General features: G+C 42.4%; 2 protein-coding genes across 3 annotated transcripts in view; both read left to right on the top strand.

Moving 5' to 3' along the window:
* The window catches only part of RHOC (ras homolog family member C), a 421,559-nt gene that overhangs the window by 38,384 nt on the left and 357,993 nt on the right, over positions 1-25,182 (top strand). The gene's annotated exons all lie outside the window — the stretch shown is intronic.
* Positions 3-23,177, top strand: ST7L (suppression of tumorigenicity 7 like). The gene is made up of 14 exons (XM_062626571.1): positions 3-228; positions 1,068-1,150; positions 2,232-2,391; positions 3,240-3,294; positions 3,848-3,963; positions 7,637-7,734; positions 8,322-8,436; positions 10,242-10,314; positions 11,016-11,118; positions 14,103-14,253; positions 14,388-14,480; positions 17,218-17,357; positions 22,380-22,448; positions 22,667-23,177. The coding sequence occupies exons 1-13, from the start codon at positions 30-32 to the stop codon at positions 22,431-22,433; spliced, it is 1,440 nt and encodes a 479-aa protein (XP_062482555.1). The 5' UTR covers positions 3-29; the 3' UTR covers positions 22,434-22,448; positions 22,667-23,177.

The following is a 25,182-nucleotide window of genomic DNA, read 5'->3' as shown; positions in this document are numbered from 1 at the left end:
CCCTCTCCCGGCGTCCCCCGGCGGCGGCCATGGCGGACAGCGGCGGGAGCGGCCGGGGGCCTCCGTGCCCTGGGGCGGCCGCGGCGCTGCGGCGCTGGGAGCAGCTGAGGCGGCGGGTGGCGGCGGCGGCCCCGTGGGCCCGCGGGCTCCTGGCTGTGGCCGCCGGGCTCGGCCTCTTCTACGTGGTGCTGCGGGTGCCGCTGCGGCTCCGGGACAGCCTGGCGGCCGGTGAGACGCGGCGGGGCCGCATCGGGGGGCTGCGGGCTCGGCGGGGACGGTTCCCCCTGTCCAGACCGAGCTCCTGCGGAGGACTCTGGGGTCATTGGTGCGGGCTGAGCAGGGCAGGGTAGGGCCGGGCGCCCGCATTCCTGAGCCTCTCGCAGCGACACACCGAGCGTATCCACCCAGCCCCGGGGCTCTCGCTGGGGCCCGCGTCCCAGGCGGCCCGGCCAGTGCCCGGGGCGATGCTGGCCGTGCCCCGCCGCCACCCGGCCCACGCCTTGTCCCGTGGCGTCCGGCTGCGTGTCCCTGCAGACACCCGCTCCCGGGGCGGCTGGAGCCTGAAGCGGGGGAGAGCCCGAGCTGCCGGCCGCCTGTGCTTCTCCCGGGCTGTCGGCGGGGCCGGAGCTGATGTGCAGTAGGGTCAAACCCAGGGGCAGAGAGAGCTGGAAAACTGCCTTGTGTTGGGAGTACCGGGAAGGGAGGTCTGTGGGAAATGTGTGCTTAACGTCCAGGATCAACTTGCATGTTTCCATTTGGGATTAAAATGAAATAATACATTAAATTGGCTTGTGGGCCAGCGGCTGTGATGTGGTTGAACCCATCGTCTGCTCTAAGATTTTACACTGAATTTTTTTTTTAGATTGGGTATATAACCTAATTTACTGTAATAGATGGTTGCAAACAAGAAGTAATGCTAGATGGCAAGAATTCTCTAACAAAGGAACATCTGTAAAGCTATTAGGCTCACATTGTAATTTGCATATTTCATTTGGCATTGTTTAATAAAAACCTCTTTGTATTTTTCAGTTCTCTTGTAAAGCCTTTGTTTCTGCTTCTCTTAACAGTGACTGTGTTCTTAAGCACTTTGACTCCAAAATTCTACTTTGCCCTTACAGTGACTTCATCTTTTATATCTGGACTGATATTTGTAAGTAGTCCACGTTTATTTGTTTTAAACGACTTTTAACACCTCTAAGATGCCTTTATTAAGGGTAAATGCACTCAGCTCTTTTCTGATCAGACTCTAGAGGGTGCTTTTGTACTAGGAAGGAACTTGTTTAGTATCTTTTCTGATGCATTGTATGACTGTTTTGCTATGTGTGTTGTACATTAGGGTGAGCCTGAGGAAGAGCACTTGTTTTAAGGAGGTACATGTCCATATGTATGTGCACAGATGTGCGTATATACATAGATATATGAAAAATGCAACAAACACATGCAAACTCTGCAGGCCTCTCTGTGTAAAGAAAACACTGAGATCTGTATTTCCCTTAACCCAGCTGGTTGGTTGTTTGGCTTCCCACAGTAACTCGGGGGGGGTGGTGCTATGCAAGTGTCATTGTATAACTATGTGAAAATGAAGCAATGATTCAGTGAGGATCATCTAAATCTGTGGTGCTACATGCAAATCTTTTAGATTAATCTCTATTTCAATATTAGAACCTAAAGAAAATGTCTTTTCACATCAGTTAAACCTATTTACCAGAATGTGCAAAGTCTGTTTCATAGGTAAGGTTTTCTTGTAGCCACCACTAAAAAAAAAAAAGTGTCTTTTATGGCAGACACAACTGTTTTGCAGTCAGTAGTGTTGCCTGGGACTTGACTGAAGGATTTAGATTAGATATCAGAAGGTAGATTTAGATTTGATACTAGGAAGTTCTTCCTTGGGAGGGTGGTGAGGTGCTGGCACAGGTTGCCCAGAGAAGCTGGGGCTGCCCCATCCAGTTCCAGCCACAACCCAACTGAAAGGGTTTAGACATTATTCTAATGACTTGGGGAGGGAGGAACATAGGTTTGACTAAAATTTTACTGTTGTTTTTTAATCTCTTTCATGGCATCCTGCATGACGAGACAGGCCAAAATAATTGGTGTTAATTTATAAGCAGATGGGTTCTGTCTACAGTCATTTGCAAGGGGATGTACCAGCTGTGACCAGCGGGCTCCTCCTCTCTGATGTTTGTTGGAAGGGTGTCACCTAAGGAATTTCTGGTGTTTTCTTCCTGTGACAGGTGTTTGAGTGGTGGCATTTCCGAAAGTACGGCACATCTTTCATTGAGCAGGTTTCTGTGAGTCATCTGAGGCCCCTCATCGGGGGGGCAGAAAACAGCCCTCCAGCACCAGCGGCATTCTCTGCTGGAGAGAGTGAGACCAGCAGGCAGAACATGCCAGGTATTGCTGATGTGCCCCAGCAGTTTTCCTTAAGCTTCAAGGTTGCTGGTTGGCATGAACTGGCTTTTAAATGGCTTTGACTCCACGTTAGTGCTTATTAATAATGGTAAAGGTAAACAAAATCTTCCAATAAGCAAAATCTTCCAATACCTAGAAGGGGGCATACAAGAAACCTGGAGAGGGGCTTTGGACAAGGGCCTGTAGGAACAGGCCAAGGGGAATGGCTTTAATCTGTCAGAGGGGAGACTGAGCTGAGCTCTTAGGCAGAAGCTCTTCCCTGTGAGGGTGCTGAGGCGCTGGCACAGGGTGCCCAGAGAAGCTGTGGCTGCCCCAGTCCCTAGCAGTGTTCAAAGCCAGGTTGGACGAGGCTTGGAGCAAGCTGCTCTAGTGGAAGGTGTCCCTGCCCGTGGCAGGGGTTGGAACTGGGTGAGCTTTAAGGTTACTTCCAACCCAGACCATTCTATGATAAATAATAATGTGTCTTTGATCTAAAATGTTTATTCTTAAAAATATGGTTAAAGTATTTTACCTATTCAGTTAAAACTGTTTCAGTAACATTAGATATTTTATGTTCTGAATATGTGCAAGATAAATATTGCATGAATGTAAACGGCAGTGCTTGATCTTTCCACCATGTGCTTTTGTACCCCAGCAATGCTGGGAAGCAGCAATGCTTATGGAATAGCAGAAGTTTATAGAGAAGATCATATGTTTCTGTTCAGGTTGTGTAGTGATACAATTAAAGCACCTTTAGAAGGTAAACCTGCACTTGCATTCCTGTATTTCAAAGTCAGGGGAGTGTTGCCTGGACTCCATATTTTAAAAGTTCATATTCTTTTTTTCCTCAGAGTGCAAAGTGTGGCGAAATCCTCTCAATCTTTTCAGAGGGGCAGAGTACAGCAGGTATTTATTACCCTACTTGCCATTGCATGTTGTTAAAATGAATCTGGGGGCATACACATGACTTCTGTACAGAGCTCGAACACGTAATATCAGGAGGCACCTGCAGGATTACAGTGGTGATTGATGCCAATCCTGTGTTTAAAAGGCACCTATCCAAGTTTTGGCAGTTTCAATGTTAAGAATGCAAATATTACTATAACATCTTTTTTTTTTTTTTTTTGAGAGAGAGACAGTAAAGTAGGAGGAAAAGCTTTATTCAGAGGTTGAGACAGTGATTCTGAATTTAACTTCTCTTTATTAAACTGATGTGACTGTGTTGTAAGTCTCATAGGAAAACCTGCTTGCTAGGAAGTCAGATCTCAGGTTGGTTAGTACTTTCCAATCTGTACAGTTTATGGGGCAGTAGTACTTGAAAGTTCTGGTTAGTAGCTCCAGTCTTTTATTAATTGAATTTTCCTGCACTAGCTTCAGTTGTTAGGCACATCAATGCCCCCTTGATATCAGCATTGTTATTGTCTAGGAGTGCCTGTTACTGAGATTTCTCCTGTTAAAGGTACATGTGGGTGACTGGGAAGGAGCCTCTTACCTACTACGACATGAATTTGTCTGCTCAGGATCATCAGAACTTTTTCACATGTGATACAGATGCCCTTCGGCCTTCAGATACAGGTACCAGTGTCTTATGCATGACATATCTGACTGCTGGAGAGTGTAAAGTGGGTATTTAATATATACTGGTGGTAGCACAAGCTGTTGTGTGAAATGCTTTGTGAAATTACAGTTTTTCTCAACTACTAATGAGGTTTAACAGATGTATTTAGTGAAAAGATGTTTTCTTTTTTTTTGCCATGTGCTTTCTCTACTAACTTGGAGGCTGTCAGGATCCTGACTTAGTTTAAGGTCTCACACTTTTTAAATAGTTAACAGCACAATATTGAAAACCTGGATTGTATTCTCAACAGCCAGAGATGTCTCATTTAAACCTCAGTAGTGAATAATGCAGTCTGCAGAATTCTTCCATTGTGCTCCACATGTTCAGTGCAGAAAACGTTCTCTACCTGGTTATTGTCAGGCTGGGTGTGAACCATTGTCAATTTGTCAAGCTGGGCAAGTGTTACTTGTCAGCTGGCTGTGACATGCTTGACATGAACGATGTGTTTTTGTTTCACAAAATGGAGTGTATTGTCTCGCTCCCTAAGCCAAGACTAATATTTTGTTTCCAAAAGAAAACTCAAACATTTTTCCACGTTATTCTTGCTGGACAGCAGAAGGTTTTGTTCCAAAAGAAACATGTATAGATTCTTCAGTTTTCTTATCGTACTTGAGATAGGCCAGATACGTAACTCCATGAGTTTTGGAGTTCTTTCAGACCTCCAGATTTAGGGTGAAAGCTGTTAGTTCTTGCACGAAAAGTGGTAGCTCCAAATATGTTGTTTTGCTTTTGCTTAGAAGTTGGGTTTCAGTTTGGGATTTCCATTTTTCCCTAATACAAACATAGTGGGAAAGAGTTCAGAGTCATTCCACTGAGCTTTTGTTTGCTCCTTATCTGACTGATTTTGAATTCAAGTTGCAATTCAAGTGACCCTTTTGAACAGATAATTTCACCCTTTTTGGTTGTTCCTAGGACACATTCTGATAAGGCGATAAATTATTATAGTATATCTTGAATTGAATTTTCAACTCAAATGTTCCTGGAGCAGAGGAGGCCCAGGGGAGACCTTGTAACAGCCTTCCAATACCTAAAAGGGCCTCTTCAAGAAAGCTGGAGAAGGCCTTTTGACATGGGCATGTAGAGACGGGACTGGGGGAATGGCTTTAACCTGCCAGAGGGGAGACTGAGCTGAGCTCTTAGGCAGAAGCTCTTCCCTGTGAGGGTGCTGAGGCGCTGGCACAGGGTGCCCAGAGAAGCTGTGGCTGCCCCATCCCTGGCAGTGTTCAAGGCCAGGTTGGACACAGGGGCTTGGAGGAACCTGCTCTAGTGGAAGGGGTCCCTGCCTGTGGCATGTGGGATTGGAACTGGATGAGCTTTAAGGTCCTTTCCAACCCAAACCACTCTGGGATTCTATGAATATAAAAACAAGTAATTTAACCCTGTGTGATCTGGTAGTTGTCTAAATCTTTACGTATGAAACAGTACCTGTGCAAGACACAGCACACTCCATCCCCGTTTCCTTTGAAGTTCTGTTTGAAAGCTTAAATAAAACTCTGTGCGGGTCCGTGCAAGAACCTGTGTTTAACAGTTGCTCCTGCCAAGCTTTCAGCAAGCCTGGGGAAGTGTTTCCAAAAATCTGTAGCAGTGTAGAAATTGTACATCTGCCTGGTTGTGTAAGCTGTCTTTGCTCTCAGCGTAGGAGTTCTTACATGGTCAGAGAATAATCTTCTGACGGTGTTGCTTTCTTGAACTAAGTTTGCTTCATGATGAGAAGTTGCAAGTCTGCTGCTTATGGAATTCAAACTCTTGTTTACTGTTCTCTGTACCAGTCATATAGCAAAGAGGAATTTGCAGAATGGAAGTGAATGTTACTGTGGAGCTGACACAGAGCAGCTAGCATCACCTCTGTTGGCTCTCAGGTGTTTGTCTCTGTCCCTCATCAACCTTTCAATGTTTTTGCCACAGTTATGCAGAAAGCGTGGCGAGAGAGAAACCCTCAAGCTCGGATCAAAGCAGCATACCAAGCTTTAGAGTTGAACAATGAGTAAGTTTAGAGTCTAAGTTCAATTGCTGTATTTCTAGTGGGGAAGATTAAATGGAGTGATATTGAGCACGCTGCCAGTTTAGTGTTCTGATAATTCTGAATAGCTTAAGGGTGACCGTGAGAATTGTACATGGGCTGCCAGTTGCACTGAAGTATTGAACCATTCTATTATAAAATAGCTTTTGTTACCTTCTTTTCTTGGGAAAGATGCCATTTAATCTATGTATCAGTAGCCATAACCAATGAGAAATGTTATTCAGATATGGAACAGTCTCAATTGAAGAAGAGGTTGGAAGTGTTTCAGAGGTGGCATCGTGCTAATACTGTATTGGAAGTTCACAGATGTCACTCTTATGAGGGGTTTGAAAACACTCTTATAGTACAAACCAAACAATTCCACACACTTCTGTGGTCTGCTTTTTATGTAGTCTTGTTGGTTTTGTGCAAAATATCTACCTCCTGCTTCAAAAAAAGCAAAGCAACCACAAAAACTCTCTCCCAACAATTGCCAGAGCATTTTTAATATTTCAAGGGAAATAATTTGACTTGCTGTTATTCTTTTGTTCTTTCTCCAAATGCGTGCTCTGTAACATGGAAAAGGTTTCTGTTTTCCTGACGCTCACCATTTGAACTCAAGGCAATGTTCTGGTACTTGAATATTGTTAGTGCTTTGATACTAAACATCAGTGAAAACTGCCCAGGTCTAATGCTTCTAATGCTTAAAAAACACTAAACTTTATGCCTTTCTTATTACAGTTGTGCCACTGCATATGTCCTCCTGGCTGAGGAAGAAGCAACAACTATTGTGGATGCTGAGAAGTATTTCAAGCAGGCTCTGAAAGCAGGAGAAATGATTTACAGAAAGTCTCAGAACTGCCATTCCCAAAGTCCGCAGCATGAAGCACAGCTGAGTAAGGACTCATAACTCTTGGTCTCGTGTGAGCAGAAATGTAAAGCTAAAGTTAAAATTCATGATTCTAGTTAGATTCCCAGCTCAGTGAAGGAGTTCTTACTCTTGTAGCCATGCTTGTGCGTGGCATGCCATGGGATCTTACATAGCACCTGAATGAATCTTAGGCAGTGGCAGTTATGCTCTGTACTCATCGTGGGTTGTCTTGCTGAGGCTCAGTACATTATTTCTGGGAAAGATGGATAGGTAGAGCAAATTACTGAAGCAATTAGTGTGTTCCAGTAGTATCTGCTCTTATTCTACCAACTATTTTTAGGAAAAAATAGATTATTTTTTTTCTCATTTAACCTAGTTGAAAGTTGCCATTGGTTTAGATGGGCCTTGCTTGGGACAGCAGTAGTAATTATTTGATGCTTTTACGTGTGGTTATGAAAAAGGTTCATAGAATCCCAGAGTGGTTTGGGTTGGAAGGGACCTTAAAGCTTATCCAGTTCCACCCCCTTGCCATGGGCAGGGACACCTTCCACTAGACCAGCTTGCTCCGAGCCCCTTTCAACCTGTCCCTGAAGACTGCTAGGGATGGGGCAGCCACAGCTTCTCTGGGCACCCTGTGCCAGGGCCTCAGCACCCTCACAGGGAAGGCTGTGGGATTTTGGGTGCTTTGGGGCTTTTGAGAGAGGGAAAGAGAGGGAAGGTTTGAAACTGATAGCCTAATTTTTTCTGTCTTTGTTATCAGGAAGAGACACCAATGTATTGGTATATGTGAAAAGGAGACTGGCTATGTGTGCCAGAAAACTTGGAAGAATCCGAGAGGCAGTAAAAATGATGAGAGATGTAAGTGAAAATGTAAAAAGAGAGCAACTTGTTTTGTCACATTTCCAAATTGATTGTTTAATGTTCCTTTCTAGGCATCATAATGAATCTAATTCAGTTCTCTTCGGATGAGATTTGTATGTTGTTATTGATGATTTCTTGAGAACAGGTTTTTTTGTTCCTCCATCTCAGGTTTAAGTTACATAATGTATGTTTCTGCTGTCCAGTTTGCTTCATGCTTGACTCTTAACTTGTCAAAATAGCGAGCTTTAGACTTCACAATGCTTCTTTCACTTGCCCCAGGTGTATCATAAGTTCTTTTTTCATAGGAAAATATTACTGACCAAACCAGCTCACTGTGGGAGTTGTGCAAATTTGGGCTGAGAGTGTGTTGTGTGAGCCTCAGTCTACTTATTTTCCAGCAGGTGAATATAGGGAAAAACTAAAGTAGAAATGATGTGATTCTTTTCATGCTGCTTATGTGCCAGTTTCTAACACTTTGAAGGAAGAGAACGTTGAAAGAGCTTAAATTGTTGTACCGATTTCTGTGAAGTGTTTCAGGTGCAATTCTGCATGGGCTTAATATATTTCTCTGTATTGATTTGCAGTTAATGAAAGAGTTTCCACTTCTCAGCATGCTGAATATTCATGAAAACCTCCTGGAGGCACTGCTGGAGTTACAGGCCTATGCAGATGTCCAAGCAGTTTTAGCAAAGTATGATGGTAAGTGATGTCTGTTGGGGAAACAGTGGTGTTTTTATGTAAGAGTGTAGGTGAGGAGGGCAAGGTGTGCCTGCTCAGAAGATGTCTACCGCTAAGCTCAGCTAGGTGAGTAGATTCACTTCATCAGCAACAAATAGGAAGCTCCAGAGTCCAAGTTAAGTTTTTTCTTTTGAACAATGAGGTCAAATGTAGGCAAGCTAAATAGCACACAAATTATTTTGTGTTTTTAGGTGACTTCTAATCTGTAAAGAAATTCCTGCGCTCACTCTGCTTCAATTCAAGGATATTGTAAATTTTTAATCTCTTTTGCATCCCTGATTATGCCTAAATTCATCAGGCTTTTATCAGTCAGTGCATAGCCCCTATAGTAATTGCTGTAAATAAGCTGGAACAGGTAGTTTTCCCTTCTATTATCTTCTAGGCTTGGCCTCATGATTCTGTAAACTGAGGTTGCTTGCCAGAGATTAGCAATGTGCAAGCGTGCTGCATGTCAGAGATTAGTGGTGTGCAAGCTTTGGTCTATTAAATGGCAGGAGCTTGCTTTCACTTTCCATTTCAGTTAATACGTTTTGGGTACTGTGCAAGTCTAGATAAAGGTTGATAAAATATGTACTTACTTTCTTATTGTCCTTACAGTTTTGCCACCTAGGTAATGCCCACATCGTTAGTGCTGCTGTCAAAGCTGTCCCTTAAATCACCTTCAGAATGGAGGGACACAGACACAGTATTTTGTGGCTGTTGTTCCCTGCTTGTGAGCAGTTGCCATGTTCTCTCTTATGTCTATTTTTTATTGCTTCAGTGAATTGAAAGTAGAATATTCTTGCCCGAATCCTGTGCCCCTTGTGCTTGGCCACCCTAGCAGCCTGCTCCTGTTACTTGACTGTCCATGGTGTTCTGTGTGGATCCTTATTAATTTAACAGAACCATTTCCTTATTTCCTCGTGCTTCTTCATGTTAAAATCAGGAATTGTGACACTGAAGAAAAGGTTGCTGATTTTTTCCTAAGCATCTGGAAAAATGAGTATGAGCTTCAGGCAGTCTGTAGCACCCCTGTGTTTTGCTTGACACGACAGCCAGACTTCTAGTAAGTGATGGACAAGCCCAGGATGGGATTTACCAAAAAAAAAGCAAGAGCCATCTGACTGTACACAACATGGTACTTGGGAATTAGACCCCAGACTTTGTCTGCTTTTAAAGTAAACTTGTACTGTGGAGTGTTAACCTTCTAATCTGTAATTGTCAGCTCAAACTTGGCCTCAGATAGTCTACAAAAAGCTACAACTAAAAGAATTTTTCCCCATGGAACTGGAAAAAATGGAAATTGCATCTTCAGTCAAATTTGTCTACCTGTCAGTAGTGTCATTTTTTGGTCAGCTTCAAGTCAGTCTCTCTTTTAGCATCGTGTAAAGCTTGCTGTTAATGTACAATTGCAGTTATCGGGTAAAAGAAGATTCTGTTAAACCTCCTTGGGTTAATACAGGAAAATCACACCAGTCTTAAGTGTGTATTTAAACATGCATGTCTCTTTATACTCAGTTTCAATGTTTTGGTACATTAAAAAGAAAAAATTACACTTTACCACCTAACTACAGCTCTGAGTTGTTAATCAGTTGTTAATCTGACTGGTGAGCAGAAGGGAGACTGTGCAAAGAAATGCAGAGTTTCTCATCCTAGCTGAAATGTTCCAGATGTTACATTCATTGTCTGGTACACCCAAGTGAAAATCTTTAAGCTCAAAGGATGTGGGTTTAAAATGTTTGTCTTGCCTTAGGATCTTACAGCTTTATTGTTTTATTTTATCATAGATATCAGTCTCCCAAAGTCAGCAGCAATATGTTACACAGCAGCCCTGTTAAAAGCCAGAGCCGTTTCAGAAAGGTAAGCACGCATGTTTGTGAAAACAGCGATTTGTTACTAATCTTGAGTTATGCTGTAAATATGAATTTTAAAAGTCTGAATGTGAATTGAAAAGGTCTAAATCCAGTATGTAGCAGTTGCATTTCTAAGAGCAAGTTAAGCGTATCCCTACATACATATGTGTGTATAGTTAAAATGCAATCTAAAGTTTCTAAAGCATCCGTAATCTAAAGCATCCGTAAAGTTAATACAGGTGAAGATATTTCTCAAGAGCCCATGCACACATGTGTGCTTTCGTATCAGTCTTGTTTTCAGCATCTTGCTTGTGATGTTCAACACTTCTTTGTTTTGGGGATTGGGTGTGGGATGGTTGTGATAGTTCATGTTGGCATTTTGCTTTCACCCTGGTCTGTTTGCACAGCTGATTTCTAGCTTTACCTCTCAGTAGGTGATGCTGTATCAGGGATATGAATGACTGGGCACTCAGTTACCTTATGTGATTGACATGCTGTTTCAAAAAGTTAAACAAAACTTTGTCATATGGGTGTGGACGACAGTCAGGATACCTAAATGAACATGACCATTTGTCTCCTAGAAGGGTTTGTTTATCTTTCCTGATAAATCAGCCGATTTTTAATGAACTCCAAGCTTACAATGCAAATCAACACCTGGTTAGCATTTATTATTTATTACTTTTGTTCAGTATAGGTTTTTCCTTTCAGGTTCTCCCCAGAAACTGCTTCCAAAAGAGGGCTCAGTACAGCAGAAATTAATGCTGTGGAAGCAATTCACAGAGCTGTGGAATTTAACCCTCATGTTCCAAAGGTAGGAGTATTTTATTTCCTATTGGACCGCTTCCTATTGTCTGTTGAAAGCAAGTCACATTATATTATTGCCTTTCTAGCCCCATGTTCCCTTGGGTTGGTTAGGGTAATTCCAGCCACTGAGGAGTTAAACAAATCAGCATTTATGTCGTAAATGTTTGGTGCCAGAATTAGTTGTTTGCAATAGGTGATGATCAAACAGGGTTTTTTAAAAACATATAAACTCAGAATTTTCTAACTCATTGGAAAATCCATTAATCTGTTACTGAAGTCCCTTTACTGGGTAAGGGTAAGCACTAATACAGAGAAATTTAGATACTTAAAATCCTTGAAGCCGAATCAAGTTCTCCAAACAATAACCACTCACAGTGTTTCAAACCACTTTTCTGCTGTGCTTCCACGCATCGCTTCAGGATTTAGCTTATGCAAAGATCTACAGTCACTTAGTTTATTCATCCACGTGTCAACAAGATTCAGAATCAGTGTTGCTACAGGCTGTAATGTAGTTACTGGCATTACTTGAAGTGGCCAAGGTACAGATTCCACTGGGTGAAAATAAAATGTTATGTTGCTTTTTACTGTACTAGCGTTGGTGATGTGTTCAGCTTGAAACCTTGAATGCCGTAGGTTGGCTTAGTCCTGGACCTAATCCTCTCCAAATGATCACGGAGTCCCAGTGACCGGTGCTGGGAGGGCTGGAATTATCCAGCTGCTCTATTCTGTCTGCCTGTCCAATCTAATAGAATGTGCACTGAGAAAGCTAATTGCTGGGAGAAATTGCTGCTTGTGTGCATGACTGATCAAGAGCGTGGCAAGTTCATTTCAGACAGTCTCAGACAGATTTTTCTTTAGCCTCTGCCTTTAGGGGAAGAAGATTATAACGCATTATCGTTATCTAGAAGTGCTTTTATTTTGTGTATCCTCCAGTTGTTTCAGGAGCTTCATATACATTTTAAAAGAAGCTAAGATACCATTTCAAACAGGCTATTAGCAAAATATATTCTGTAGATCTATAGACAATCACAGAAATTGGTTCCAGGTTTCAGCAATTTGATCTTCTCTTCTAATTGTGTACCTATCCAGTCGTCTTCATGATTGATTTTTATTACAGTAGTGCTTTGAAACATGAGTTTATTAGATGGCAGGGCAGGAATTCATTGGTGCTGGCTATCGAGAACTCTGAAATGCTCATAGTCCAAGCAAAGTCAGTGGACTAGTGGGGAAGAAAATCTGGGTTTGGAATTTGTAGTCAGTTCTGTCCCATGGACTAAAAATAAATGAGTCTATAAAGTTGAAATCCTTTTCTTCTTACGTCTGATGAAAGGGGTTGTCTTTGCACGTAACATCGTTTTGCATAAGGAAAATAATGTTTGTTTCTCTTTGTTCTGAGTTCTGCTTTTACAAGGATGCGTTTTGTTTGGCAAGCGAGGAAAGCATTTTACAGTGCTAGAGAACTGGCCCTCCTGAGCTGTTTCACATTAGAGATTTGTAACTACATTTTGGTCATGTAGGAAACAATCATCTTCTGAATATCTTAGACTTTTATCTTGTGTGCAAAGACTTTCTCAAATCTGAAAACCCCAAGGTATTTTCAGGGGTGAGACTTTGCCTGTTTTATGGTTGAACACTGACATGAAAACCTGCCAGACTCTGGAGTTTTGCTGTTTATGGGTAACGTGGGCACAGAGACAGCCAATGCACTGGTATGTTGTGGCAATACTTGCAGAGGGGCTTCATCCCCACCGCTGTGCGTGGTTAGTAGTGATGAGGAGTCAGGTCAAGGGTCAGATATTGGAGACCATTTTCCCACAGCAGCCCAGTGTGAGTGATCCTTCCCTGTGTTAAACAAAAATAAATTAAAAAGAAAAAAATTGAAGAGGATTAGAGGGGATTAGCAAGAATATTCCCCTCTGGAGTGCAGGCCCAAGGCACTAAGAGAAGAACCTAGCCAGGCAGTAAATGTGCTTTATTTGGCTAGGGCATAACCCCTCCTACATTCCTTCAAGAATCTGAATGGGAAAAGTTAAGTCCTCAAACTGGATTAGTAAATAATCTCATAGTTTGTGGCATCTGCTGAAATAAATCGGCGAGTTAGCTGCATTCTTACACTTCGGGAGACAGTCAAAGGAATTGCCAGCTACATTGATCAAAGAATGTGGATTAACTTTGGCTGTGATTCAATGAGACACTACATGGTAGGAAAGAACGACTCACAGGTAAATACTGGAGCTGAAGCTGTCATTTCATTCCTGTAAAAATTACTCATCAGGTTTTAAAAGCTAAATTCAAATGAATACCTGCCCTTCTTTTTAATAGCTATGAGAAAATAAAATTGCATGTCCTGTGTTTCGAGGGAAATGGAAAACTATTGATCCTTGTGTTCCCTGACCCTGCTGTGCAGCAGCTATTCTGCTGATGGAGAGACAAGGCTGCAACTGAAAAAACCTGAAAGCGAGAGATACCTTGTGGTAGTCCAGCAAAACCACATGAAACCAAGATTTTCCTGGATTAGGTTTGTTGTTATTCCTTTGGTTAGCACACTGACACTTTCTGGTTTGCTCCTCATACTTGAGAGCTAACAAGTACTTAGCCTCCCATGTTGAAACTGTGGGTGATGAAATGATGTGCAAAAATAACCTCAGTGGTTTGGTTGTTAGTAGCCTAAACTTGTAGCCCACTGGTATTGTACCTGCAACGTTACACTTGTATGTATAGTCCACAGGAATGTATTTTTACTTTGCCTTGCTGAAGATGCAGGTTTTTTCCTTATGCTTTGTGTGTGAAAACTCCAATTTGAGTCTTAGATAAAACATGTGTTTTGCTGCTTTTCACTTCCCATGTGGGCTGTCTGCTCCATGGTTCTTGAATAGGCAGAAGCTGGCCCCTGTGATATGCTCAGTTGTGCCTCAAATGATCATTTATGTTTACAATTCAAAGTTCTTGACTATTCCATGTAATAAGAGTCCTTTCCTTTCTTACTTTCAGTATTTACTAGAAATGAAAAGCTTGGTGCTACCTCCAGAGCATATTCTGAAGCGAGGGGACAGTGAGGCAGTAGCATATGCTTTTTTTCACCTCCAGCATTGGAAGAGGATAGAAGGGGCTCTAAATCTGCTACACTGCACGTGGGAAGGCAGTAAGTATCTCTCCTTGGTTTATTTTTTCTATACAGTAGATTAGTCTCTCTGCTTTTATTCATCTCCAGCACAACTGGTTCTCTTTGTCGCTTGGTTTAGATACAGATCTAATGTCACCCACTCTTTTTTTCAGCATTTAGGATGATCCCATACCCATTAGAGAAAGGTCATCTGTTCTATCCCTATCCCAGTTGCACAGAAACAGCAGACAGAGAACTGTTGCCAAGTAAGTGGTTTCTAAGCAGTAATGATAATAAAACATAAGCTAAGGGCATGTTCAGCTTGTGGTATTCTGTATTTACCTTACTGTGAATTTTTTAGTTGGAGCTTCCTGTGAAGGGGATTCAGCTGTTTGTTGCTGTCCCTCCCAAACGATGCTGAAGCACTTGACATGCATGTGTGGTAAATGTTAGCTTGATTCCATAACAGCGCAAGCCCTTCGGAGATGAAATCTGTGTGTGGTACATTCAGACCAAGTTTGGCCAACTCTGAGAACAGCAAAGTGGGCCAGTTCTGTAAGTTACTTTTAGAAGAAGTCTTGGATTTGACTGCTGTTGTAGAGGAGCGCTCTCCTTTTAGCAAGGAATAAATGCATGATTCCAGCCCTGCATTTCAGCGTGTAGCAGAACTTGCCTGTGATCATACAGAGAACCCTTGGTTAATCTCAGCTCCACAGAATATTGCTTTCTGTCATTAATTCATTGGTACATATTTGTCTGTTTCCTGGAACTTTTTATCTATGTATGCATTTATGGATTTATACTAACACTTGACACTGAAAAGTAAGTCTTCTTCAGCTGCTCATTACTTCAAGATTACTTTGTACAATGATGAGCCTACATGTTATTTTTTTCTTTAGATAAGGCAAACAGACTAATCATTGGGGTCTGTGCTCATCAGATTTAGGAAAATAGCATAATTCAGATCAGAATTGGACTGCTAATTGTACATGCTAATAGAGTTCCGTTGGGATAGACTTCTACATCATGAAGAAACACAAGTCCCATGGGACTGAAAAGGGCTACTGCAAAAGCACCAGCAGAACCACTGAGACCACAGCTGTGGAAAGGAAAACTGCGCATACTTGTTTCTGTTTCAAAAGCCTGAAGTTATATTTAAAATGTGTAATGTAAATTTGCCCCCAGACTGCTTTAAATTACTCATTTCTCACTTATGCAGGATATTGCACAAGGAATTCCTTGGTTAGCAGCTACCCCTAAATTGTAGACTTCCCAGCATAATTAAACACCAACACATGCAGCTATTTCAACAGGATCACTCACGCATTCCTGTTATGTTTTAAATATAAACTTACCCATAAATAAAATCATCTTAACACTTTTATTGCAGAACTTCCTTGAGAAATCTTGACACTTTTGGTTTGGTTTTGTTTTTTTTTTTTTTGTAATTTATCTATTTAAAATAATGTTGACCAAATCAGTGGTTCACAAATCCTGTATTGGTCTGACTGGTACCAGTTTTGTGGCTATGAACACACAGATTTATCTTTAGTTGTCCTTATCTATTTTGGGTTTGATTTTGATTTTTCAGTGTAGGAAAAACTTCTGTTGGGACCTTTCCTAAATTATAGTGCTCCATATTTCACATAGTATGAGTGTAAAAGTGTTCTATGGTAGCCAAATGGTTTCTTTGGTTGCACAGTAGAGGGGAGCAAGTTACTATCACCTGTACTGTGGCCTAGCAGGGCTGGTTGCATATTAAAGTGAACTGATAATCGCTGGGAGAACATTAAACATGACTGATGGGCATTAAGCACAGAGCCCCAAATGTTCTCCTTAGTAGTGCTCCAAAATCATATACTTAAAAGCAAACCAAAACTCAAGCACTTGACCATTAACAAGTTGCAAGAGCACAAACCACTTCTGCTGGGCTTGCTCTTACAATGGAAGCTTATTATGTGCCAGCATTCAGGAGCTACAACTGAGAGGGTAAAATGTCTTCTTCCTCCTCAGACTTCAGTTTAAAAACTAATATTATTGCATTTTCTTGTTTTGTGAGAGGGCTTGCTTAAATTTTGAGGGTTTTGTTAGATTTTAAGCACAGTTTGGGCATGCTGCCCTTTCAGAATTACGTATGTCTATAGAAACTGGTTTTTGTCTGCATTTAAAAACCCTTTAAAATCACTGGATAAAAGTTCAGAGCTGCAGGTATTCTGAGCCAGTAATTGCAAATTCACACATGGGTCCTCAGCTAGTAACCAGTAGTAGTGTCTTGAGTGCTGAAAGCTCCAGATGCCAGTCCTTAGCCTGTCTAATCGCCTTCTTTGGATTTTGTTACCATGAATTGGAAATTGCAAGGAGCTGCTATGTGCAGAATTTATAACCTGGTCCTGGTAGTGTTTTCTTTGAGGTCTGCTCTGTCAGCTGCTCTGAAACAATTTACTGTGGCCTACCAAGCAGGAATCTTTGAGAAGTATTAAGGAGCTACCCTGTATCTACAACAGGATGGTTGCCTTGGGCTTCTTACAGGGTGGGGAGAAGTGCTGGTCTCTTCAGGTAAGGATTAATGCTTCAGAGGCTTGAAACACCTGAATTGTTTCGGTTGGTTTAGGTAATTTGGACAGCTTGTGAATTGTACAGTTCTTCCTGCTGTCCTGTTGAAAGAGTAGGTACCAAAAACTAAGCCTCATGAAATGCTTCAAAAATAAAGCCCATGCAAGATAAAAAAGATTGGGAAGAGAAAGATGTATCAACTATTAATAAGCATAGAATCATGGAATGATTGTGGTTGGAAAGAACATTAAGATCATCTAGTTCCAACGAATGAAGAATTTAATATAGGGAAAAAGGCTTGAGAAGTTTTAAGTGCTGGGACCTAACGTGCTGCATGATAGTCCCCACTTAATCCCTCTGAAAGCCTAGAACTGAGGTACAAGACTGTAAGTAATTCAGAAAACTGTCCTTGATTATCAAATACCAATAATTCTTCATTTTCTCTTTCAGCATTTCACGAAGTCTCCGTTTACCCACAGAAAGAGCTCCCCTTTTTCATCCATTTCACAGCAGGCCTGTGTTCCTTTTCGGCGATGCTTGCCCTCCTCACGCACCAGTTCCCTGAGCTGATGGTAATTTTTGCTAAAGCTGTGAGTATTCTCTCTGTCGTGGGGTAACTTGTGGGATGTTTTGAACTTGGAGGCTGGTGGTGAAGAATGTTCTAGTCAGTCTCATGCTTGTTGGGCATGAATCATTTTCTCTCCTTTTGTAAGAATCTCATTACTGATCAATGTTGAAATTTGAGCAAAATGTCTGGTTTGGAAAGATACTGACTGCTACTATAACAGCATGGCTTTAATTTGCCCTCTTATGGTAAGGGAGCAGCATTTCAGAGAAATTCTGGCACAGAGCACTGTGGTGAGTATGGATTTTATTCTCATGGAAGTCAAGACTGCAGTGTGAGAGCCTCAGATACATTTATTGACTGGAGATCTTGAGAAGTAAGTAAAAGGCAGGCTGGGCTGCAGGCAAAACCAGGTCTCTTGCTGAGCATTGGAAACTAGTAGCATGATGTGAATGGAATGGATGGGAGCAGTGGTCAAGTAACTGTTAAGTTCCAGCTGGGTTCAGCAGTTAGCTAGCTGTCACTTCCCTTCTGGGAACCAGACCAATGGGTTTATATCTCGCCCGGTTCCAGTTACTCGATGGAGAACGTGTTCAGTGCCCACAGTTCTGTCATTAGAGTACTTGAACAAGGGCAGAAATTACACTTGACAATGGCAATCAGGCTTTTAGGTAGATATGTTTCTAATCCAGGCTGCTTTAAACGTATCTAAATACATCTGCTGTTGAGGTGTTTGTTCCTATGGGTACCTTCTGTGTGTCTCCTTTCTCCCTCTCTCTGCCCTGCTTTTTTCCAGGTTTCTTTTCCTTACTTGTTACCACTGCTGCTGGCTGTAACCTTGTCCTCTTTCCCTGCACTCTGAAAGCTGTGCTGTCTCATTTGACAGAGGGAGAAACTGCCTAGGCATCTTCCCCTCCCCACTTCTCATACTAAGCCATGCAGTAGATTTGCCCTTTATTGAACTGTGGAGCTCATGCGGTAAAGCAGAGTGGCAAATAAAGAGCTCTGAACTCTCAATGAATCATTTCTTCTAGCTTTGCTAGTCAAAATAAGGGGGTGAAAGGCATTATGCTTTCTTGCTGTTTTAATGCAGCAGGTAATGGAGACCAGGGAGGTGAGCCTTTTTGCTTAAGAATACTTTGTTCCTAAAAGCGTTGGCTTTGCTAGTGATTCTAGTCTACAGTGTCCAAGTCATGCAGGTCTGAGAGTGGGGCCTCATTTCCACACAGTTCTGTTGATCTTTATGTTGGAAAATGTAGTTGGACATGCCAGTGACAAATTTCAGTGCTGCTCGTAATTGGCTGGGTTCATAGTAACCAGGGTCTAACTATCTGCTTGATTAATTCTGTAAGGACTGCATTAGCAAAGTTGTATGATTTCCAAAGAGATACAAGGTCAAATGTTATGCTAACAAAGAATTGCTTGGTGAAGTTCTCTGCTGGGTTTCTTGAACCAAAAAAAAAAAAAGACTTTGTACAAGTTAGTTGGCTTTGCATAATGGCATTTTGAATGTCAAGTGACGTGTCCAAATGAGGGGAAAAGACTCCCAGGGTCTGGTCATTTGCAGTCTGTTCATTTTGCTTGTTTTCTATAGGAAAGGACTGATAGTGTCTATTCAGTTGAAAAGATGGTCAAGAAACATGCATGTTGCTGCATCATTCCACCAACCAAGTCCCACTGGTGGCAGGCACAGACAGAGAGGTTCTTGACACTCGCTGTACCAGTTTCATGCTGGTAAAAGTGGAAACTGTGTATTGAGATAAACAGGCAAGAGAGGAATTCTGTATCATCTCTTGAGATTGACAGCTGACAATACAATCTTCCAGTATTCTGCTATTTTAGATGGAATTAATGTGAACTCCCAGTAATACCCATAATTATTAGATTATTGTACTCTCGATCCCATTCCTGATGCATTCAAGGCATTCACACAACTTGCAAGAAACAATGATACTCAAAATCAAGCTAACCCTTCTGATTTTATTCATAGATTGCTTCAGTATTTTAAGTACAGATAATGCTGTGATGGCTGCTAACACTGTTGTGTTCTGGAAGTACATGGCACTAGCATCTAGTTGAATTTTTATACTGAAAATGGAAGTTTACCTTCTATTTAACGACATCTGCCTCTCTACCCAAAAATACTGTAATGAAACTATTATTTGCTGTATGTAGCATTATATTTGTAGGTAATTCCAGTGCTTTAAGCTTTCTAAATGATTTTTCCCCATGTATTTAATTATTGCAGGTATATTTTCATGGTGTGTTTTAACTTATTACATATAGTAATTTGAGATAATAAAGTTCTAGGTGGCAGATACCTGGAGTATGTTGGCCTTAATGAAAAAGCAATACAAAATATTTCTAACAAATTGTTGAACTGTTGAATTTCCCAACAAATCCAGACCAGAACTTTAGGAAGGACAATTGGAAAGTATGATACATGTGGAATTTTTCACTATAAATCTCTATAAAGTGACTTAAATGTGACTCCTTAGATGACATTTCAGTTGTTTCTTGAGCAACCTGTTGTTTCCAGCAATTGAATCTACAGCAAACTGCAGGTCTCTAAAGGGTTTTAAGAAGCTGAATACCTTTGTATTGACTTGAAAAGTCTGAGTTTACATATTTTCATTTGTTAGTGCTTGAGTTTGTTTCCTCCATAATAAATCACAGGGTAAACCTTGGCAAGTTGCTAAAAATGTTCCAAGTGGCCAAAAATCACAATGAAGCATTTACTAGTTCCAATGTATACAGCGTAATACACCAGCAAGAGAGACCCAAGCGCTGGTGCTGTCTGCAGGTCGGATCCTTCTGGAAGGGGACTGTCCTGAGCCGTCCTCACGGCCCTGGGACCAGGCACCAGAGGGGGTTTCATTGGGTCTTGCAGAGGTGGAAGGGTTTCCCAGCACCAGGGAGTGGTGCTGGCGTTAGCATTTACAAGCATCTGCAAGAAACCTGGAGAGGGGCTTTGGACAGGGGCCTGTGGGGACAGGCCAAGGGGAATGGCTTTAACCTGCCAGAGGGGAGACTGAGATGAGCTCTTAGGCAGAAGCTCTTCCCTGTGAGGGTGCTGAGGCGCTGGCACAGGGTGCCCAGAGAAGCTGTGGCTGCCCCATCCGTGGCAGTGTTCAAGGCCAGGGAGTCTTGGGAGTCCCTGGGAGTCTTGGGATGACATGGTTTAGTGTGAAGGGGTCCCTGCCCGTGGCAGGGGGTTGGAACTGGATGAGCTTTAAGGTCCCTTCCAACCCAAACCATTCTGTGGTTTATGGATTCAGTTAGACCCAACTGTGGCTTTCCAGTTCTCTTGCAAGTAGGACTTTTAATATTCTCTGATGAAGGGAAGATGTGCCACTGGGGACAGTGGCATAGGTAGTGGTAGAGAACTCCACATCAGCTGAAGTACAAGTACAGTTGTTCTCAGTGGGTAGGAGCTCAGCCTTGCTGTTTGTTTCAGCCAGATATCTGATGCCTTGGAGAATCACCCTGTTCTTGGTCATCAGAGACCAGCAACTACTTAAGGAAGCTGGTCAGAATATCCTCATTAAGTGACAGGAGGGAGGAGGCACACAAAAGGCATGGCAATAATCTGTGCAGTTCACTGAGAAAACTGAAAAATACTGTTACATAAAACAACCTCTGAAACTGCAGACGAAAAGGTGGAGAACTGGTAGCTCTGTATCATCTTGTCCAAATCCTTCTGTAATCTCTTACGAAGACACCAAAAAGTCTGCCTTCAAGAAAGCCAGAGATGCAGAGTGACAGCAGGCACTGGAAATAGGCTTCTTAGAAGTTCCTTTAAACAGCTAACCTTCCAAGCAAGTCAGTCCCATTCTTTAAGTCCAAACTTTGTGCTACTGGAATAGGCCAGCAGTAGTTAATATTAAAGTACTGAAAAAATATTGCAGCAGTGTTCCTGCTAAATCCTACTAAAAACAACTTCTTTGTGCCGGGAATTGGACAAAATCCTAAGACAGTCCGTGTTCTAAAGTGTTTTGATATGGATTGCTTGATGTTTTCACAACAAAGCAAGAAGTCATGGGGCTTACATTAAAAATTGGCTATTTTTTTCTGATTGCATGATTAGAAGAAACCATTTCTCATTCTTCTTGTTTGTAGCTCCCCGTTAAAGGACTTCTTGCCATTTTGCTGATAGCAGCCGTCTAGGGGGAGAAAAATAGGACTAAAGAGAGCCCTGTCTGGCAAGTCCTGCTTTCTGTGACACACTGTGTTACTCTCTGAACAAATCCCTCTGCCACTTTCCCCAGAGCTCATTAGTGAGACTGGAGAATTAACTTTTGAGCCAGCTGCTGAACTTTTCATATTTATAAACACTTGAGTCTTTTGCTTATCTAAGAGAAAATGTGTATAGTTTGGAGATGTGCACTTCCCTCCAATGTGAAATGAGTGGTTCTACACTTCATAGAAAAAACCCAAAGCCTGAAGTTTCCTGTCACAGCTGAGTGTCGATGCCAAGGGCAAAGGTTTCTTGCCTTGCTAATCTCCATCTTAACTCATGCACTTAATGTGAAGGTGCCACACGCAAGCAGGCAGGGAAGAAGCTAGCTCAGTGAAAAGCTCCTGCACTGCTCCGAATGTTATGTTTTAAAAGCCTTTTTAATGTAATATTTGAGGTTATGATAGAAGCCAGGAGGGCCCAAGTAAAACCCTCAAAGTAAATGAGTCCTGTCATTGCTGCCTTGTGAAAAGAGGGTTTGTGCAAGGATAACTCAAGTCCCAGTGGAATACTTGGGGGATGGGTTGAGAAGGTGCAGAGGAGTTTGCACCATTTGTTTTAGCCTAATCTTTATTTCTGGAACTGTTTAGATGGCATCTAGAATATGGATCCTGTCTGGAAGCATGGGCTGGTCTTGGTGGATGGTCTGTTCAGTTTTCACACATTTGAGTTGATGACCTGCACAGAATCCATGAACTTCCAAGAAAACACACTGTCCTCTTCCCCAGCCGGTTCCACACTGAAGAGGGTGGCTGGAAATGCTGTGGCACAGAGAAACACTGTCCTAATCCCCCCCCCGCTTCTCCCTAGGTGCTGCGGGTGCTGTGGCCTGTGAGTGCTCCCAGCGTTCTGGCCTCCAGCTGAGTGGCCTGCACCAAGGTGAGTGGATGAGGCTGGAGCCCTGCCTTCCAGAGGCATTCTTCTTCTTTTGTATGTCTTGGGTGGTATTTAATGTTTCCTGCAAGCCTATTTCATGGCATCAGCTCTGTTGCCTTGAGGGAAAGATACAGGGTGGTTCTGTGTTCATACCTTGAGCCTGTAAAAAGACATTGGTTTGGAAACTGAGCTAATTTGTTGTTGTGTTCTGCTTCTTCCAGTGCTCTGGGACTCTTCTTTCACCCCTCAACTCCATTATGGAAAACAGTCTTCTTGCTGTCCAGTTTCTGGCATCAGATGACTCCAGTGTGACTGGAGATGCTTTCCATGATTGTTCTTGTAAGCCTCACCCCAGGTGGTTACCTGACCCCTACATGTGTGGGGCAAGGAAGAAAGCTGTGCTCTTCAGACTCCTACCTTTGACAGGCTTCCATGTTGGTAATGGTGCTTAACTTACGAATTCGTTCTTTGGCCTTAGTCTGTAATCACCTAAGAAAACAGTTTTTGTTGAGCAGTACCTTAATCATACAATTGGAAGCTGATACTTCCTCTGTAAGAAAGGAGAGGACACAAATGGAGCAGATGTTTGGAGTATTGACACTTCCTTGTCAGCTGCAGATGCACCAGATAATTGGCTTAGATTTAATTTTATAAGCCTTCTTCAAAATATTTGTTAACAGCAAAGTATGGTTCTGCTTTCGTTATTAAAAGGTTGCTTCTTAACACATTGAACTTGTTGCCTTCTTAAGTGTCTGTTTAAATTGGATTTTAGTGGGCAAACAAAGATTTGTTTGTGTCCTATAAGCTTGCGTTATGCAAGGAAATGGAAGTATAAACTCCTTCACACTGATACTTCTTTAAATTTAATTGTGTATCTTTTGTCTTTCAAACCACTTTGCCTTGAAGCACAGGCTGCTTTCTGAAACTGCCAAAAGTGGTTGTGATATCTGCATGGGAGTCTTTTGGGAGACCTGAACTTTCAAGTGTTAGTCCAAAGTATCATCGTTGTTGATATCAAGCCTTGAAGAGAGCGGAGATGTGGAGCACTCTTCAAAGGAATTGCTTCATATACGGACCAGCTACAAGGGTTTGTTTACTGCAGAGGTGAAAAAAAGGCTGTGGCAGCCAAGTGGTTTGAGGTAATTGGTATGACCCCCATTAGAGAAAATGTCTCCTTTCTCACATTCAGGTCCACTGCTTGGCACTGAGGAGGCAGAGTCACGTTAACCAAGGCTGTTTAAGGGTGGGAGTGATAAAAATAGCCCAGACTGGTGGAGAAAGGCAAATTCTGAGCACAGGAAACGTTGGCCATCATCTTACATTTTATAGATAAACACATATACTTACCATGATAACTAGGGAGATTTTACATGTGTAACCTTCACTGATCTTGGTGAAGGATTGATGTCAGCCGTGACATTGATGGCTGCTTTCAAAGGTGGTGTTAATTATTCTAGTTTCTCAATTTTGGATGGAAGAAGCTTGCTGTAGCCTTCTCTGTTCTGTATAGTAACACCTAAATCAATCAATTAGAGGTCAATTTGAGTTGACCTGTAATCTGTCTTGATGCAGAAGACTGGAAATGACTTTTTTCTTCTTTATTCCTGACTCCTTCTTTACATTGTAAGCAAAGTGCTATCAGGTGGAGAGTTGCCTACGCATCTCATGTTAAGTGGAGCTTATTTGTAACCCTGGCTGAGAGGAAACACACATGTTTAGCTAGAAATGCTGTTGTTACTCTCCACTGTATGTATGTATTGACTGGGCTTTAATCCAAGTGAAATACTTGAATTCATTGAGGAGTCAAGAGGGGAGCCCTACACAAAGGTACTATCACATCTTTTGAGTTGCCTAACTACTAGCAGGTAATTTGCTCAACTCTCTTTCCAGTTGAATGTATGTCATTGGGGCTGTTTCTCACTGTGGAATCATTGGGGTGATTAATAGATATGTTGTGTTCATGTAATTTCACTTCTTGGTCCGCAGGGGCCCATAAGGTAACCAACCTAATGCTTTTTAAAGTTGAACATTTTCCAGCGTTTGTGTGGGGTTATAAATGAAGCACTGCCTCCCATGTATCATCCCAAGAGCTGCTTTCTTTCACTGTCCTCCCCTGACATAACAGTAAGAGAAAGGGGATGGGCTTATGCTGAAAGTATAGCTGGCAACAGGCAGTGTAATGAAAATCTTCCTCTCTCTGCAAGTGCCAGTAATTCTTGAGGAAGGAGGAGCTCTCTCTCTGATTTCCTAGCAGGGCTGTTCATGCAGTATAGGACATTGATTTGCCACTTTGGAGCAAGGCCCTACAACCTGATCCATACCATGGTAATAGCTGTATCAGTCCATATGCAGTTAAGTTGCATGCATGTGTGTGTGTATATACACATATATATATCTGAGGGGATTCTCCCCATCTACTGCACTCCAAGGAGACCCCCTGCAGTCTTGATCCAGCTCTGGGGCAACAAGACAAGAGGGACGTGGAGCTGTTGGAGCGAGGCCAGAGGAGGCCATGGAGATGCTGTGAGGGCTGGAGCAGCTCTGCTCTGGAGCCAGGCTGAGAGAGCTGGGCTGGGGCAGCCTGGAGAAGAGAAGGCTCCTGAAGGGGAGACCTGAGAGCAGCTCCAGTGCCTGAAGGGGCTGCAGGAAAGCTGGAGAGGGGCTTGGGACAAGGGATGTAGGGACAGGCCAAGGGGAATGGCTTTAACCTGCCAGAGGAGAGACTGAGATGAGCTCT

The sequence above is a fragment of the Pezoporus occidentalis genome, unplaced genomic scaffold, assembly GCF_034315485.1.
Source record: "Pezoporus occidentalis ecotype Australia unplaced genomic scaffold, CSIRO_AGI_Poc_V1 ctg294, whole genome shotgun sequence".
Lineage (NCBI taxonomy): Eukaryota > Metazoa > Chordata > Aves > Psittaciformes > Psittacidae > Pezoporus > Pezoporus occidentalis.
This window is presented reverse-complemented; position numbering and strand designations above follow the sequence as displayed.

What these genes read in the sequence shown, in the direction of transcription:
- ST7L (XM_062626571.1), top strand. Translation starts at nt 30, where the DNA reads ATGGCGGACAGCGGCGGGAGCGGCCGGGGGCCTCCGTGCCCTGGGGCG. An exon ending in TTATATCTGGACTGATATTT is followed by an intron (nt 1,151 to 2,231) that starts GTAAGTAGTCCA and finishes TTCCTGTGACAG; the next exon opens with GTGTTTGAGTGGTGGCATTT. An exon ending in AGTTTTAGCAAAGTATGATG is followed by an intron (nt 8,437 to 10,241) that starts GTAAGTGATGTC and finishes ATTTTATCATAG; the next exon opens with ATATCAGTCTCCCAAAGTCA.